Source organism: Saccopteryx leptura, chromosome 5 (assembly GCF_036850995.1).
Source record: "Saccopteryx leptura isolate mSacLep1 chromosome 5, mSacLep1_pri_phased_curated, whole genome shotgun sequence".
Lineage (NCBI taxonomy): Eukaryota > Metazoa > Chordata > Mammalia > Chiroptera > Emballonuridae > Saccopteryx > Saccopteryx leptura.
In genome coordinates this window covers 212,031,317-212,044,702 of record NC_089507.1, presented here as the reverse complement: position 1 = coordinate 212,044,702, position 13,386 = coordinate 212,031,317, and the positions used below count along the sequence as shown (strand labels likewise).

Here is a 13,386-nt window from a genome sequence, read left to right as displayed (position 1 = left end):
CGGGTCCCCCACACGCCAGGCCAACGCTCTACCGCTGAGCCAACCGGCCAGGGCCACTCCTTCCTCTTCTTCATGTCATCTTCACAGTGGCCTCCCATCACTACCCTTTGTTAAATTGCAACACCTCCCTCTAACACGTCCTTCCTTTATTTTCTCCCTAACACTTACCTTTATCAAAATTCCCAAATTTCTACCTTTTTGTTTGCATGTGTGTTATCTGTGTCCCTATCGGCCTCCATCCCCCCCCCACCACCACCAAAATATAAGTTTCAGGAATTTTTGTGAGCAAGAATGCTTTTTCACTGCTATTCCTGTGCCTAAAATAGTGCCTGGCATTGTAAGTGTCATAAATATTTATGACACTTGGATTCATAACTCTTTTGAGAAGAGTATCAAAAAAATACTGAAATATCTGGAGCAGGTTATAGAATTCAAGTCAGTGAAGGTCAAAGATAGAAGTAAGTTTATGTGGTGCATAATGACCTGGGAACTAGGGACCACTTGAATAATCCCTCCGGTAGGTGAGAAAAGATGAAGTTAAGATCATAGCTGTGGCCTGACCTGTGGTGGCACAGTGGATAAAGCGTCGACCTGGAAACGCTGAGGTCGCCGGTTTGAAACCCTGGGCTTGCCTGGTCAAGGCACATATGGGAGTTGATGCTTCCAGCTCCTCCCCCCTTCTCTCTCTGTCTCTCTCTCCCTCTCTGTCTCTCTCTCTCCCTCTCTCTCTCCTCTCTAAAAAAAATGAATAAATAAATAAATTTTAAAAACCTTTAAAGATCATAGCTGTGACTATGGGAGCAAGGACACTTCCCGAAATGTAGCAGGAAGGGAGGAGAACGGATGGATGCAGAAACTGGCAAAGGCAGTAGATCGGATGGAGGGAGGTGAGGCTTCTATTTTATCTACAAAGCAGGAGAAGAGGTCATTAGCTGGAACAAGCGTGCAGAGAAGGAGCAGGGGACATTTGAGGAGAGGGGAAAGGCATACGATTCCAGGAGCATAGGAAAAGGAGTTTATTGGAGGTGACTGGCCTAACCCCAATAATTTCCATTAAGCTCCTTCCGCACAGACCATCATGTCTTTCTCACTCTTCTGTAAGGCTGAGCAAATGCAGCTTCCATCTGCCCTTGGGTCCAAACAGAGACAGGCTCTCAGCTCACCTGCTGCCAGCCACCAGCTCTTCCAATGCCTGCTTGAGACGTGTGCAGGCCCCAGGTCCTGGCCTGCGCTGCAGACTCTCAACTTCCTGGAGCCCCTGGTCCTGTACAATGACGCGAGAAGGACAGAGTCATAAGGGTCCCATACTCTAAACTCTTTTAGACCAAGCCACCACCCCAGGAACCCTACCCACTCACCACCACACCTCTCTGCCCTGCCCATCTTTGGCTTCAAGGGGTTGGTGGATCCATTTTTCTAGCACCCTACTGATTCCATACCTCTCGGGTTGGGACACCCCCCCCCCCCAGTAGCTTTACCCATGACCTTCACTGGCCCCTACCTGGGCCCAACAATTCTGCATCCATGTCCTCCCACAATTCTGGCTTCCTCAGGATGCCCAGGAGCTGTGCTCTTTGCCTCTCAGGCCTTGCACCAAATAGGTGCTGGCTCTCTGGAGCTCCGCCCATTATCCCACCTCCAGAGCTCCCTTCAAATACCAGGGTCTCCCAGATGCTTCAATGTCCCAGCCTCTCCCTGGGAGTGCCTGCCTCGCTCTCACCAGCCTCTGGGCCACTTTCCGCACACAGTTACTGCTGTGCAGGCGCCACGTGTGATCCTCCCAGCGACTCCACACGCGCACGCACGGCTTGCGGTGACGCAGGGGCAGGCAGAGATACGGCCTGGGCCCAGTAGAAAAGATCAGAGGCTATAAGGGGCAGTCTTGGCCACTGGAGAATCCCCCAATGCCCTCCTTCGAGCCAACAGGATCACTCACCCGCTGCCATCCATGGGTTCAGGCCGCTGAGCAGGGGTCCCCAGCTCCTCCTCCTCCACCGGCCTGACTCCCACCTCCGACTCCAGCAGAGGCTGTGCCTCCCCTTCCGCGCCCTCCATTTCCTCCCCAGTCTTGGACCCTTGGCCCATCTGCTTCTCCTGGCGGCCCGCAGGACCTGCCCAGAGCAGCAAGGGTCAGTAGGCACCAGGCTAAGGGCTGACCCCACCATCAGCCTTCTCTGCCTCAATAGAAGTCAGAGTCCCCTCCTCACTGAAAGTTAACTGCCCCTTCCAGGGGTCTTAAGTTTGGAACAAGAGTGACCACCCTCAAACCCATGACCCTCAGGGGTTCTTCTAGGCCACACACCAATGGAGATCTCAAAGCTGATAGGCTGGGAGGCCGTGGCCATGGTGGGGTCAATCATGGTGGCCTCAAAGAGCACACCGAAAAGCAGGAAATCTTCACAGGGTGCCAAGGCATTCTGGGGAAGGCACGTCAAACTGGAGTCAGCCCTCACTCTCCCAGGATACAACCACGACTACGCTTGTCCAAAATGCCCACAGAAAGATATTGTAACCAAGGCCCTAGAAGAGTCACGGCAAGTGTCCCACCTCCCTTTCTGCCACTTGCATCCCCAACCCGCTGGACCCGGGGCTGAGATCTCTCTGGCCCACCTTGGACTGATCAGCCCCGCTTCCCCCACACGTGTCTATACACGAGAACAAGTGTACACACACTGTGGTCTTCAAGCCAGCCCAGAAACTGAGATACCCCCCTACTCACCCCACTCCTGTGTTGAATGCCTTGGAGCTGGTCACACCCTCCAGAGCTGAGGGTGATCCCGCTGCTCCCTGGCTAAACCCCAGCCCTCACCTCGGGCAGCGGCAGCAACTCCTCCACCTCCACCTCCATGGCACTAGGAACCTCAGGCCCCCTAGCGCTGGAGCTGGCATCCAGGTGCTGCGGCATCCCCGTTGGCGTTGGCGTTGGCGTCTGGCTCCGCCTGGCTTTCTTCTTCTTTCCCATGAGCTTGGACAACCTGGACCCCTGTGGGGCCTGGAGAGGCTCGGGTTCAGCTCTCCCTTCCAACACCTCCATGGACACAGCCACCAGCAGGCGGCCACGGAACCAAACGCCTTGGCCAAGGCCTTCGTTGAGACTTTGAAGACCATCCCGGAGTCCCCCGCTGGGGGGCGAGCCATAGAGAGGTACCCAGGCCGGACCAAAAGTGGGGTTAAACCCCGCTGAGGAGAACAAGAACAGTGTTTTACAGGGGACCCTAGGGTGGGTGGGTACTACTCCGTCTATGCCTACACCCTATTTCCTGCAAGGTCGAGGGAGGGGGTGTCAGATTGGACCTCTGGGAGGGAAGTCTGCGTACAGCTGTGGACGGACCACTCTGAACTACCACCACCTAGGAGACCTAAACCAGCTCAGCTCCAAAGACACTGCGGACGGCTGGTGCCTAGGCTCGGGGGGGGGGGGGGGGGGGGGGCAAGACCTGCGGAGGTGGAGTCCGGATTGGGGCTGAGCTACAGGGGATCGCATTAGGGGCTGGGGTAAAGAGATAAGAAGGACATGGCTTGTTTCTGTATGAGCAAATCTGTCGGGAGCGCAGGGCTGGAGTGGTTACTGGATACGGAACCAAACCGAGGGTGGGGTTGTAGTCTGGGAGAGACAGGTGCGTCTCCCAAAGGAGAAAAGGAGGAGATGTCACGCAGCGTAATTTGCCCCGAGGGGTGGCTTTCTAAGCGGAGGCCCGGGTTGCCCTCCGGGGCGGGACCCAGAGCAGACAGGGCGCAGGCGAGGCGGCACCCGTCGGGCAGATGCGCTCACCTGCGCGGCCCGGGTGGGAGATCTGCCTCAGGTCCAGCACGTGAGTGGCGAGGGGCGCGTCGACCAGGGGCGCGTCATCCCTCAGCTGCAAACGAAGGCCGCGCGTCAGCGGCGGGAAGAGCTCCACGAAGCTCAGCTGCTCGTTCCACTCGGGGGCCGCCGCCTCTCCGCGCACCGACGTCTCGCCCTGAGCGCGCCAGCGAGGACAGGTGGGGACGGGTCAGCGCGAGGTCACGGCTTGGGCCTCCGCGGAGTGGGGACAGGGGGCACTTACCTGCTGGCCCAGAAAAGACACCCGCACGTAGGGGTCCACGAGGACGCGCTGGTCCTGCAGGGCGCGGGCCAGGCTGCCCAGCAGCCCGGGGCGCAGCGCCGGAAGGGCCTCGGCGCGGTACACGCGCACGCGCAGCCGCGCCCACGGCCGCTCCGCGGGCACCCCGCGAGGCAGGAGCAGGTTCCTAGGCGAGGAGGGCGCCGAGCTGCTCAGACGCCGGAAGTCGGCCCCTCTGCCCCTTTGCGTCCCGGAGGCAATGCCCCTTCCTCCCCTCTCCTCCCCACATCACCCCAGCTCACTTCTCGATGTCTGAACCGTGCGCCAGGCCCGGGGGTGGCAGCGAAGGGGACAGGTCCCCGCGCGCCCTCACGGACAAAGTGACCTTGATGAAGCCTTTGGTCCCAGCGCGGGTGTCCCGGGGGTCGTGCAGTGGAGCCCATTTCTGGTAGAAGTGGCCATCTGGGAGGCGAAGGGGCGGGCCGAGGGTCAGGGGAGACCAGCAAAATGAGTAGGGAGCTTATCTGAATGGGGGACAATTGCCGGGGCACATGTCCGGTTCAGGAGCGAGAGCGGGAGTGCGTGGAGGTCAGCCTTCGGAAGCGGTTGCCATCTGGCAAGGATCAGGGCCCAGAGGACTTTCCCTTGTCCTTGCAGATGAGTCTCAATGAGGACGTGTCAGTACCTGGCTGGTCCAAGATAATGCCCAGGTCCATCCTGAAAGTGCCAATCCGGGCGGCCATAAAGGGGAGGGTCTGCGAATGGAAAGCCTGGGGAAAGGGGTGTTAGTCCTGGAGTTTGGGCAGGCGGCCCCCTCTGACAGAAACTTCTCACCCGGGCCCCTCACCGTAATCTCCAGCAGCAAGTCTTGGAGGTGAAGTCGGGTCTCTTGAAACTCGAACAAGAAGTACTGGATTGAAGTGAGGAAACAAGAAAGGTGAGAGAAGGTTATAGGTGAAGGGTTCACACCAGCTCACCAGCTGCACTCTGCTTCTTGCAGAGGAAATGCCCTGCTAACCCTTCCCGCCCCACCCCATGGCGCCTCTTTGCACCCTTTCTCCCTCGAAGTGCCCATGTGACTCCAGGCCTGGCACCTGGCTGAAGCCCACCTAGGCCATACTTCCACTGCAGATAGTTCTGTTGTTGTTTTTTTTGTTTGTTTGTTTGTTTGCAGATCTTTATTCTGGGTCCTGCCCATTCATTCTCTTAGGCCTCCCTTCGTTTTGGTCACACCCACCTCATTGTAGAAAGGGCAATTGGTCCCACGCTGAGTGGCGGTCACTCTGCGCTGCTCCCCAACACGCACAGCCACATAGGGGTTAATATTTACTCCCACCAGCTTCTGGGCCTCTAGCACTGTGACCCCCACCTGAAGGGTACAGAAGGAGGAGAAAAGGAAGCCAAGCCTGCCAGGAGGTGAGGAGGAATAACTTCCTGTGGTGGAGGGCAAGTGGTATTCCCCAAGGGGTTAAGGCCTGGAGGGAGAGGGGTACCTGGAAGTCCTGGGCTCTGGACACGTGGAAGTGATCCCTGCGGGCTGGGTCCCTGGCTCGGCTGCAGGAAGGGTTAAGGTGAGGTATTACTTTATTTCCTCCCCTACCACACCTACAGTCTTGCTCACTGCTTGAGATAAGATCTCTCCTGAACTTTTGAATTCTGAGTTCTTCTGGTCTTGTTTTGCCCTCATCTCAACCCTACACCCAGAATTTGACTCATTCCTGGAGCCTTAAAACCATTCATTCATTCAACAAAGTTTTATTGAGCACCTACTCTGTGCCAATACTTTTGTAGGCACTGGCACACTGCAGTGACCAGAAGAGACAAAATTCCTTGCCCTCATCAAGTTTTCATCATCTGCCTGACCAGGCGGTGGTGCAGTGGATAGAGCATCGGACTGGGATGCAGAGCACCCAGGTTCAAGACCCCGAGGTCACCAGCTTGACCACGGGCTCATCTGGTTTGAGCAAAAGCCCACCAGCTTGAACCCAAGGTCGCTGGCTCCAACAAGAGGCTACTTGGTCTGCTGAAGGCCCATGGTCAAGGCACATATGAGAAATCAGTCAATGAACAACTAAGGTGTTGCAACGTGCAATGAAAAACTAATGATTGATGCTTCTCATCTCTCTCCGTTCCTGTCTGTCTGTCCCTGTCTATCCCACTCTCTGTCTCTGTAAAAAATAAATAAATAAAATTTTTTAAAAAAGTTTTCATCACCTACCTGAGTTCCAGCAGCTATGTGTGAACCGGCGTAACTGTGTGTGTCTGTATGGTAGTGTCTGTGCCTAGGAGTGAGTGAATGTTGACCCCAGGATGTCCACCCCTCAGCCATATCCTGGGACCATGTGTCTGTGAGGGTGGATGGGCATTGCACCTGCATGTATGAGCGAGTGAGGTGGACACACTGGTGGGTGTGGGAGCAGGAGTGCGGTGTATACATATTACCTCTTGAGGGGGCTGAATGTGATGCCGGAAAGCTCCACGTCAGGCTCATCTTCCAGATCCAGCTCCAGCTCCAGCTCCAGCTCGTCCTCATCGTCCTGCTGGGCTAGGCCTTGAGCTAGTCTGCGGCCCAGTGCCACAGCCCGCCGCTCCAGCCGGGCCTCCCCGGGCCTGAGATGAAAGGTCCTCGAGGGGTATGTCTGGGACCTATCACCCATCTCTGGGGACCCCTTGACTTCCCTGACCCTAGAACTGTCCTCTGACTCTGGGACTGACCCCACTGATCCCAGGACCCGCCCCTAACCGGGTGAGATACCTTTAATTCCAGAATTGACTTCTGATTCTGGGACTGACTTCTAAGCCTGGAATTGACCCAGTACCGATCCCAGGCCCTGGAACTGACCCACATCACTGGTGCTTACTCTAAAGACTGACTTGTTGACCCCAGGTCATCCCCACATACTTACTCCAGCTCCTGGAAGCCCACATTGGGGATGACCAGCTCTGAGCTGGGAGGAAGAAAGATGAAAGAAAGAAAAGGGTCAGAGCTGACCACAGAGCTGCAAGCAGGCAGCATGGTTGCAGTGGTCACCATACCCAGCAGACCTAGCGTGGAACTGGGTACCACTTCTCCCTTCCCACAGCCTAGTTGGGTGGGGACCCCCAGGCCTTGCTTCAGTATGATGGGGGGGTGTAGTTTACCTGTCCCGGATGGGTGCCCCGAAGTCCTCCTCTGCCCAGGTTCCAGCTGTGTCCTCTGGGGGCTGGTACTTCAGGTCAAGCTCCACCTGGATCTGAAACCATATACACAGTGTGCCCTAGGGACCCTCAAACTACCATGGCACTAAGAGAAGTCCAAGGACACTGCTTTTTACTCTACATAAACTCCACCTGGCCTGCATCTGTGGTGACTTGTGATTCCTCTCTGATCGTTACTGAGATTGACTACTCACAACCTATTAAGAACTACCATCTTAACCATCTGCAAGTTACCTCTTGAAGGGGCCAAACAGGACTCGAAATTTCTCTCATCGCTCTTAGAAATCCATTATACTTCTGCAAGGTCTGGCCAATGCCAGCCTTTCCTGCCCCATCTCTTAGGGGATCTGTTCCTGCCCTGCACCCCAGTTACGCTCTGTTAGGCACTGGGCTTTTCCTCGTGCCAGTTCTGCCTGGAACAAGCTCCCCTTTTACTTAGTTAACTGCTATCCTTGTGCATGTCCAAGTTCAAACACTACTTCCTCAGGGAACCTGCTCTGACCTCCAAATAGACCACATCCCTCTGTTATAGACCCTGCAAGCCCCCTACCGGTTCTTCTATAAGACAGGTCAGTGGCAGTTTTACACTTATTTGTATTAATATGATATGTGTTTAATGTTTACCTCTCTCTTTAAATATGGAGCTCAAAGGGAGCAAATCCTTATTACCTGGCTTTGCTGACCACTCAATCCTCATTGCTCAGCCCAACACTGGGCTTATAATGAGAGTGCAACAAATGATGACAGACTGAATGAAAAGATCACTTGGTGTGACCTTACACAATGGAAGTGAAGAAACAGCCTAGAGAAACTAAGTAGCTTGTCCAAGTTCTCAGCTGGGAAATGGTGGACCTGAGGTTTGAACCCAGGTCCATTTCCACCAGGCTCTACTGACCCTCATGACACACCAGGGAAATCCAGCCAGGTTTATCTTTGTCTCCCACAAGAACTGAGCCTGGGGCAGGGACAGGGAGCGGCACTGAACTCCTTACCTTCCCCCATTGCCACACCTCTGGCCCTCAGAGCCTAACCTGGTTCCTGACCTATGTAGGGCCTCATTACCACTTCTGCATGGGTCTAGGTTTTCCCCACTGAGAAGTATAATCTTCTATTTAGGGGGACTCTCAGTCTTGGAGTTGGCAGGCTGGGCGCTAGTGGGACTCACCGGGGACACTTGCAGATTTTCATCCACTAGGGCCTCCCGCAGCACCAAATGCCCAGCACTCTGTAGCTGCTGCAGGGAGATCACCAGGGTTCCCAGAGACCTGGGGGTGTGGCATGGAGCAGCAGAGTGGCCTGAGGAATGACCCCAAACCACCTACCCCCAGCCCCACCTACATCCTTGGCTCCCCCGGGCCTGCTCACCTGGGGCTGAACACACGGCTGCAGTTGACCACCTGCACAGACAGACACTCTGTAGTCAACGGAGCCCCAAAGTGTGGCCAACGGAATAGCTGGGGATAAGAGGAGCCTTGTGACACCCGATGCTGGGCTGACCGTGACCCCCAGTCCAGAGCGTATTCCTAGCCCCAAAACAGGAGCTGACCCTCCAAACTTGAAACTAACCCTATGCCTGAGCTTTTAAACCTGAAGCCACCAATCCCCTCAACACAGGATTGCTCCAAACTAGGGCTGATCTGGGATAACTACCAATCAAGAACTACCAATCATCATCCCCCATCTTGATTCTGATTTGTCTCAAACTGGGTCTGACCTCTCAAGCCTGAGACTGACCCCATCTCCTGAGACTATACTTCTCAAAACTCAGGAATGAGGCCCTGGCTTGTTGGCTCAGCAGTAGAGCGTTGGCCTGGCGTGTGGAAGTCCCGGGTTCAATTCCCGACCACGGCACAAAGGAGAAGCGCCCATCTGCTTCTCCACCCTTCTCCTTTCTCTCTATCTTTCTCTTCCTCTCCTGCAGCCAAGGCTCCACTGGAGCAAAGTTGGCTGGGGCGCTGAGGATGGCTCCATGGCCTCAGGTGCTAGAATAGCCCTTATTGCAGTGAAGCAACACCCCAGATGGGCATAGCATCACCCCCTGGTGGGCATGCTGGGTGGATCCCAGTGGGGTGCATGCAGGTATCTGTCTCTCTGCCTCCCCCCAACCCCCACCCGCTTCTCACTTTGGAAAAATACAAAAAACAAAAACAAACTCAGGAATGAGCTCCCCAGCCCCAGGATGGACTTAGACGGGGTCACAGAACAGCCTCTCCCCGTCCAGGATCCAACCACACTAACCTCACCAATATCTGCTTCTTGGCCACAGTGAATTCTCCTTGTTTTCTGGGTAAAACCTGCTCAGAATTTGATCTAGTCATTAATCAGCCCCTCCCCCGGAAGACCCCTCCCCAATCCTGGGCCCTGCTTCCAGTCCCCCAGGATTCCCCCTTAAAGAAAGGTGAGGAGATGGGGAGGGAAGGAGGCAGAGAGTTGGAGATATTGGGCTGGAGGAGAAAGGAAACAGGCAGAAGGGATGCCTAGGGAAGGGGTTGGGGGCTTTGGGAATGGAGGAACTACAGCCCCCAACTTTCAGAAATTCTTACCACACCCCTGCAAACCTCACCCCGAAAGTTGAGCCTCACTTGTCGGTCATGAGTGCCTGGCAGCCCCGTCAGTCGCCGCACATTCACGGTCAGAGCCATTGTCCCAGGGCCACCAGCTCTACTGCTGCCCGCCTGCCCTCCTGCCCTCCAGCCCGCACTCCTGAATCGCCTCTGAGTCACTGGACTCACCCAGCAGGTTCAGCCATCCCTGCCCTTTAGTCAAACACACAGACAGCTGGCCTGGGGGTCATAGGTGGGGAAGGAGTGGGAGGACCGGGAGAGAGATGGGTGTAAGGTCCCTGCGGTCAGCTCAGCCCTCCCTGCCTGCACCAGCTTCAGCCTCCATCCTGCATTCTGGTGTGGCGGGACCTGGGACCGGGTGGGGATGGAGGCAAGGGGAGAGGATTGCACCCTAGTTTGGTCCAACTAGCCTATGAGGCCTTAACGGCGTGGGGCCTCATATTGTTCCTTGTTTCCCTCCCTGTCCTCAATGCCCAGCTCAGGGTCTGGTTGCACTGCAGACTCTCAAAACACTTGCTGAATAAATGTGTGGGTTAATAAATGAATCTTGTAGCCCCCAGCATTAGCACTGTAGGCACTCCACACATTATTGAATTCATGAGTGATTAAGTGTGTCCCTAGCATATACATACCAGGTGTTCAAAATACTTCTTAACCAGAAGTCAGAGGTCCTTAACTTGGGGTTTACTAGTGGGACCAGAGATGGGCTCCAGGGAGTCAGCAAACCTTTAAAATTATCTGTAAAATATTGAGCACATGTGCATGTTTTCTGGACAAAGAACTCCTAGCTTAATAACCCTTAAAACAGATGTAGTACTTTTACTGAATGTATGAAGGAATGAATGTACTGTATCTTGTGGTCTGAACCCATGGGTGACAATAAGTATGCGCTGAGTGTATTTCATGGCCATCTACTCAATCATTCTAGTTAACAGCGCCTTCTATGTGCAGGACTTGTACTATGACACACTGAGGGGGAGGGGGAGCAGACAGAGATAAAACAGATGTGATCTCTGTCTTCTAATAGCTTTGTGCCTTCAACCCCAAAACCTAGAAAGACTGCAATCTTCAGAACAGGAACAAGTCAGGCTGGATTGCTCAGAGGAGAGAGGCCAGGAGGCTTCCAAGAGGAGGGAGCATTGAAAATAGGCTTTGAGCCCTGGCCGGTTGGCTCAGTGGTATAGCCACTCCGCATGCGGGAGTCTGTCTGCCTCCCCGTTTCTGGCTTCAGAAAAATACAAAAAAAAAAAGAAAGAAAGAAAAAAAAAAAGAAAATAGGCTTTGAGAGCCCTTGCTGGGTAGCTCAGTTGGTTAGAGCATTGTCCCAATATGCCAAGGTTATAGTTCGATCACCATTTAGGATACATACAAGAAGTAACCAATAAATGTGTAGCCCTGGCCGGTTGGTTCAGCGGTAGAGCATCGGCCTGGCGCGCGGGGGACCCGGGTTCGATTCCCGGCCAGGGCACATAGGAGAAGCGCCCATTTGCTTCTTCACCCCCCCCCTCCTTCCTCTCTGTCTCTCTCTTCCCCTCCCGCAGCCAAGGCTCCATTGGAGCAAAGATGGCCGAGTGGCTCTGGTCGCGGCAGAGCGACGCCCCGGAGGGGCAGAGCATCGCCCCCTGGTGGGCAGAGCGTCGTACCGGGTGGATCCCGGTCGGGCGCATGCGGGAGTCTGTCTGTCTCTCCCCGTTTCCAGCTTCAGAAAAATACAAAAAAAAAAAAAATTGTGTAAATAAGTGAAACAACAAATTGATGTTTCTCTCTCTCTCTCACTTGCTCTCCTCTCCCCTTCCTTTCTCTCTAAAATCAATTTAAAACTATCTTAATATGGGCTTTGAGGACAGAAGTTGAGCAGAGATGGACATCCAGGCAATGGGGAGGAATGCAGGGCCTGTCCCTGGACCTCTGATTTGTTCAGTTTGGCCTGCATGTAAGGAATGTATTGCACAACCACAGCAGATAAGATTAGGCCATCAGAGGGGCTGGGCCTTGCTGTGTAGCCTTGAGCCAGACATGGTCCCTTCTTATGTTTCAACGTCTCCTTCTTAACAGTAGGGCTAGAAAGCCCTGTTCATATTTCCCAGGTGTTAAGTACTCAAATATGTTTGCGGGTCTATAAAACACCAGACAAAAGCATGGATTGTTCTGTTTCTAAACAAGGTCCAAATTAGACCTCAAGACTCCTAGATGCTGGGGGAGAGTTTCACCTCTCCATTTGACAGGTGGGGACACTGAGAGCCAAAGGAAGGCAGAGGAAGGACCAGAATTCTTAGCTTGCAGTGCCTTGGCCTTTCCCTTCCTTCCTTCCTTCCTTCCCTGAGCCCTGGGGTATCTAATTAAGCAAGGTATTGACTCCTTTGGAACCTAATGCAGGCACCTCCTCTCTGGGCTGGAACACAGGCTGGCAGTTTCTCCCTGGGCCTCAATGCCTCTAAGAACTGCCACTTCCACTTTTTACCATTCCAAAGAAGATGAGATGTGGTGAAAAGAGTACTAAGCTTTAGAATTCTAATCTCAATCACCCATTTTAGAAATGTCCTTTCCCTCTCTGGACCTGTCTAGCTGTGCAATGTGCACAGGATGCACTGAATTGCTTTTTACAGGTGGTCCTTAATTAGGTTCACATATGTGGTTGTTAAAAATACTCATTCTTTTTTTTTTTAATTTTTTTTATTTATTCATTTTTAGAGAGGACAGAGAGAGGGAGAGAGAGGAGAGAGAGACAGAGAGAGAGAGAAAGGGGGAGGAGCTGGAAGCATCAACTCCCATATGTGCCTTGACCAGGCAAGCCCAGGGTTTTGAACCGGCGACCTCAGCATTTCCAGGTCGATGCTTTATCCACTGCGCCACCACAGTCAGGCCAAAAAAATACTCATTCTTGGCCCTGGCCGTTTGGCTAAGTGGTAGAGCGTCGGCCTGGCGTGTAGAAGTCCTGGGTTCGATTCCCGGCCAGGGCACACAGGAGAAGCGCCCATTTGCTTCTCCACCCCTCCCCCTCTCCTTCCTCTCTGTCTCTCTCTTCCCCTCCTGCAGCCAAGGCTCCATTGGAGCAGGGATGGCCCGGGCGCTGGGGATGGCTCCTTGGCCTCTGCCTCAGGCGCTAGAGTGGCTCTGGTCGCAACAGAGCGATGCCCCGGATGGGCAGAGCATCGCCCCCTGGTGGGCGTGCCTGGTGGATCCCGGTCGGGCACATGTGGGAGTCTATCTGACTGCCTCTCCGTTTCCAGCGTCAGAAAAATACAAAACAAACAAACAAACAAAAAAAACAACAACTCATTCTTTCACCCACTCCAGAAATGCTGATGTAGAATCTCAGGGTGTGCCTGGGAACCCTATTGCACTGGTATGCTGGAGTGCATGATCCTCTAGTCTCTTAACTGTGACCATATGTCATTCCCCATTCCATTCTCCGCAACTCAGACTGTTGGTTGAGTGGGGGTATAATTGGTGGGTACTGAATTCTCACTCCACAGACCCCTTGGTGAACAGAGGACCCACAGATCCTCGCATCAGAGTTTTCAGGCCCAATAACTAGGATGAGAAGAGGGGCCTGAAGTATTTACAGAGCAAAAAAGACC

The 13,386-nt window shown here is 54.1% G+C and overlaps 1 protein-coding gene across 3 annotated transcripts in view; it reads right to left on the bottom strand.

Moving 5' to 3' along the window:
• Positions 1-9,924, bottom strand: part of LOC136405051 (fer-1-like protein 4) — a 32,749-nt gene extending 22,825 nt beyond the window's left edge. For 2 of the 3 annotated variants that reach the window (XM_066383971.1, XM_066383973.1), the window contains exons 1-19: positions 9,805-9,924; positions 9,480-9,535; positions 8,607-8,695; positions 8,407-8,506; positions 7,185-7,276; positions 6,950-6,991; positions 6,486-6,653; positions 5,537-5,597; positions 5,281-5,412; positions 4,891-4,953; positions 4,729-4,813; positions 4,346-4,505; positions 4,047-4,230; positions 3,773-3,959; positions 2,810-3,180; positions 2,303-2,417; positions 1,937-2,111; positions 1,721-1,841; positions 1,164-1,264 (exon numbers count right to left, since the gene is read on the bottom strand). In XM_066383971.1, the coding sequence (XP_066240068.1) occupies positions 1,164-1,264; positions 1,721-1,841; positions 1,937-2,111; positions 2,303-2,417; positions 2,810-3,180; positions 3,773-3,959; positions 4,047-4,230; positions 4,346-4,505; positions 4,729-4,813; positions 4,891-4,953; positions 5,281-5,412; positions 5,537-5,597; positions 6,486-6,653; positions 6,950-6,991; positions 7,185-7,276; positions 8,407-8,506; positions 8,607-8,695; positions 9,480-9,535; positions 9,805-9,883 (2,381 nt within the window). In that variant the 5' untranslated portion in view covers positions 9,884-9,924. The remainder of the gene's footprint in view (positions 1-1,163; positions 1,265-1,720; positions 1,842-1,936; positions 2,112-2,302; positions 2,418-2,809; positions 3,181-3,772; positions 3,960-4,046; positions 4,231-4,345; positions 4,506-4,728; positions 4,814-4,890; positions 4,954-5,280; positions 5,413-5,536; positions 5,598-6,485; positions 6,654-6,949; positions 6,992-7,184; positions 7,277-8,406; positions 8,507-8,606; positions 8,696-9,479; positions 9,536-9,804) is intronic. The other variant, XM_066383972.1, reaches the window with a different exon arrangement.
• Between the last annotated feature and the right edge of the window lie 3,462 nt (positions 9,925-13,386).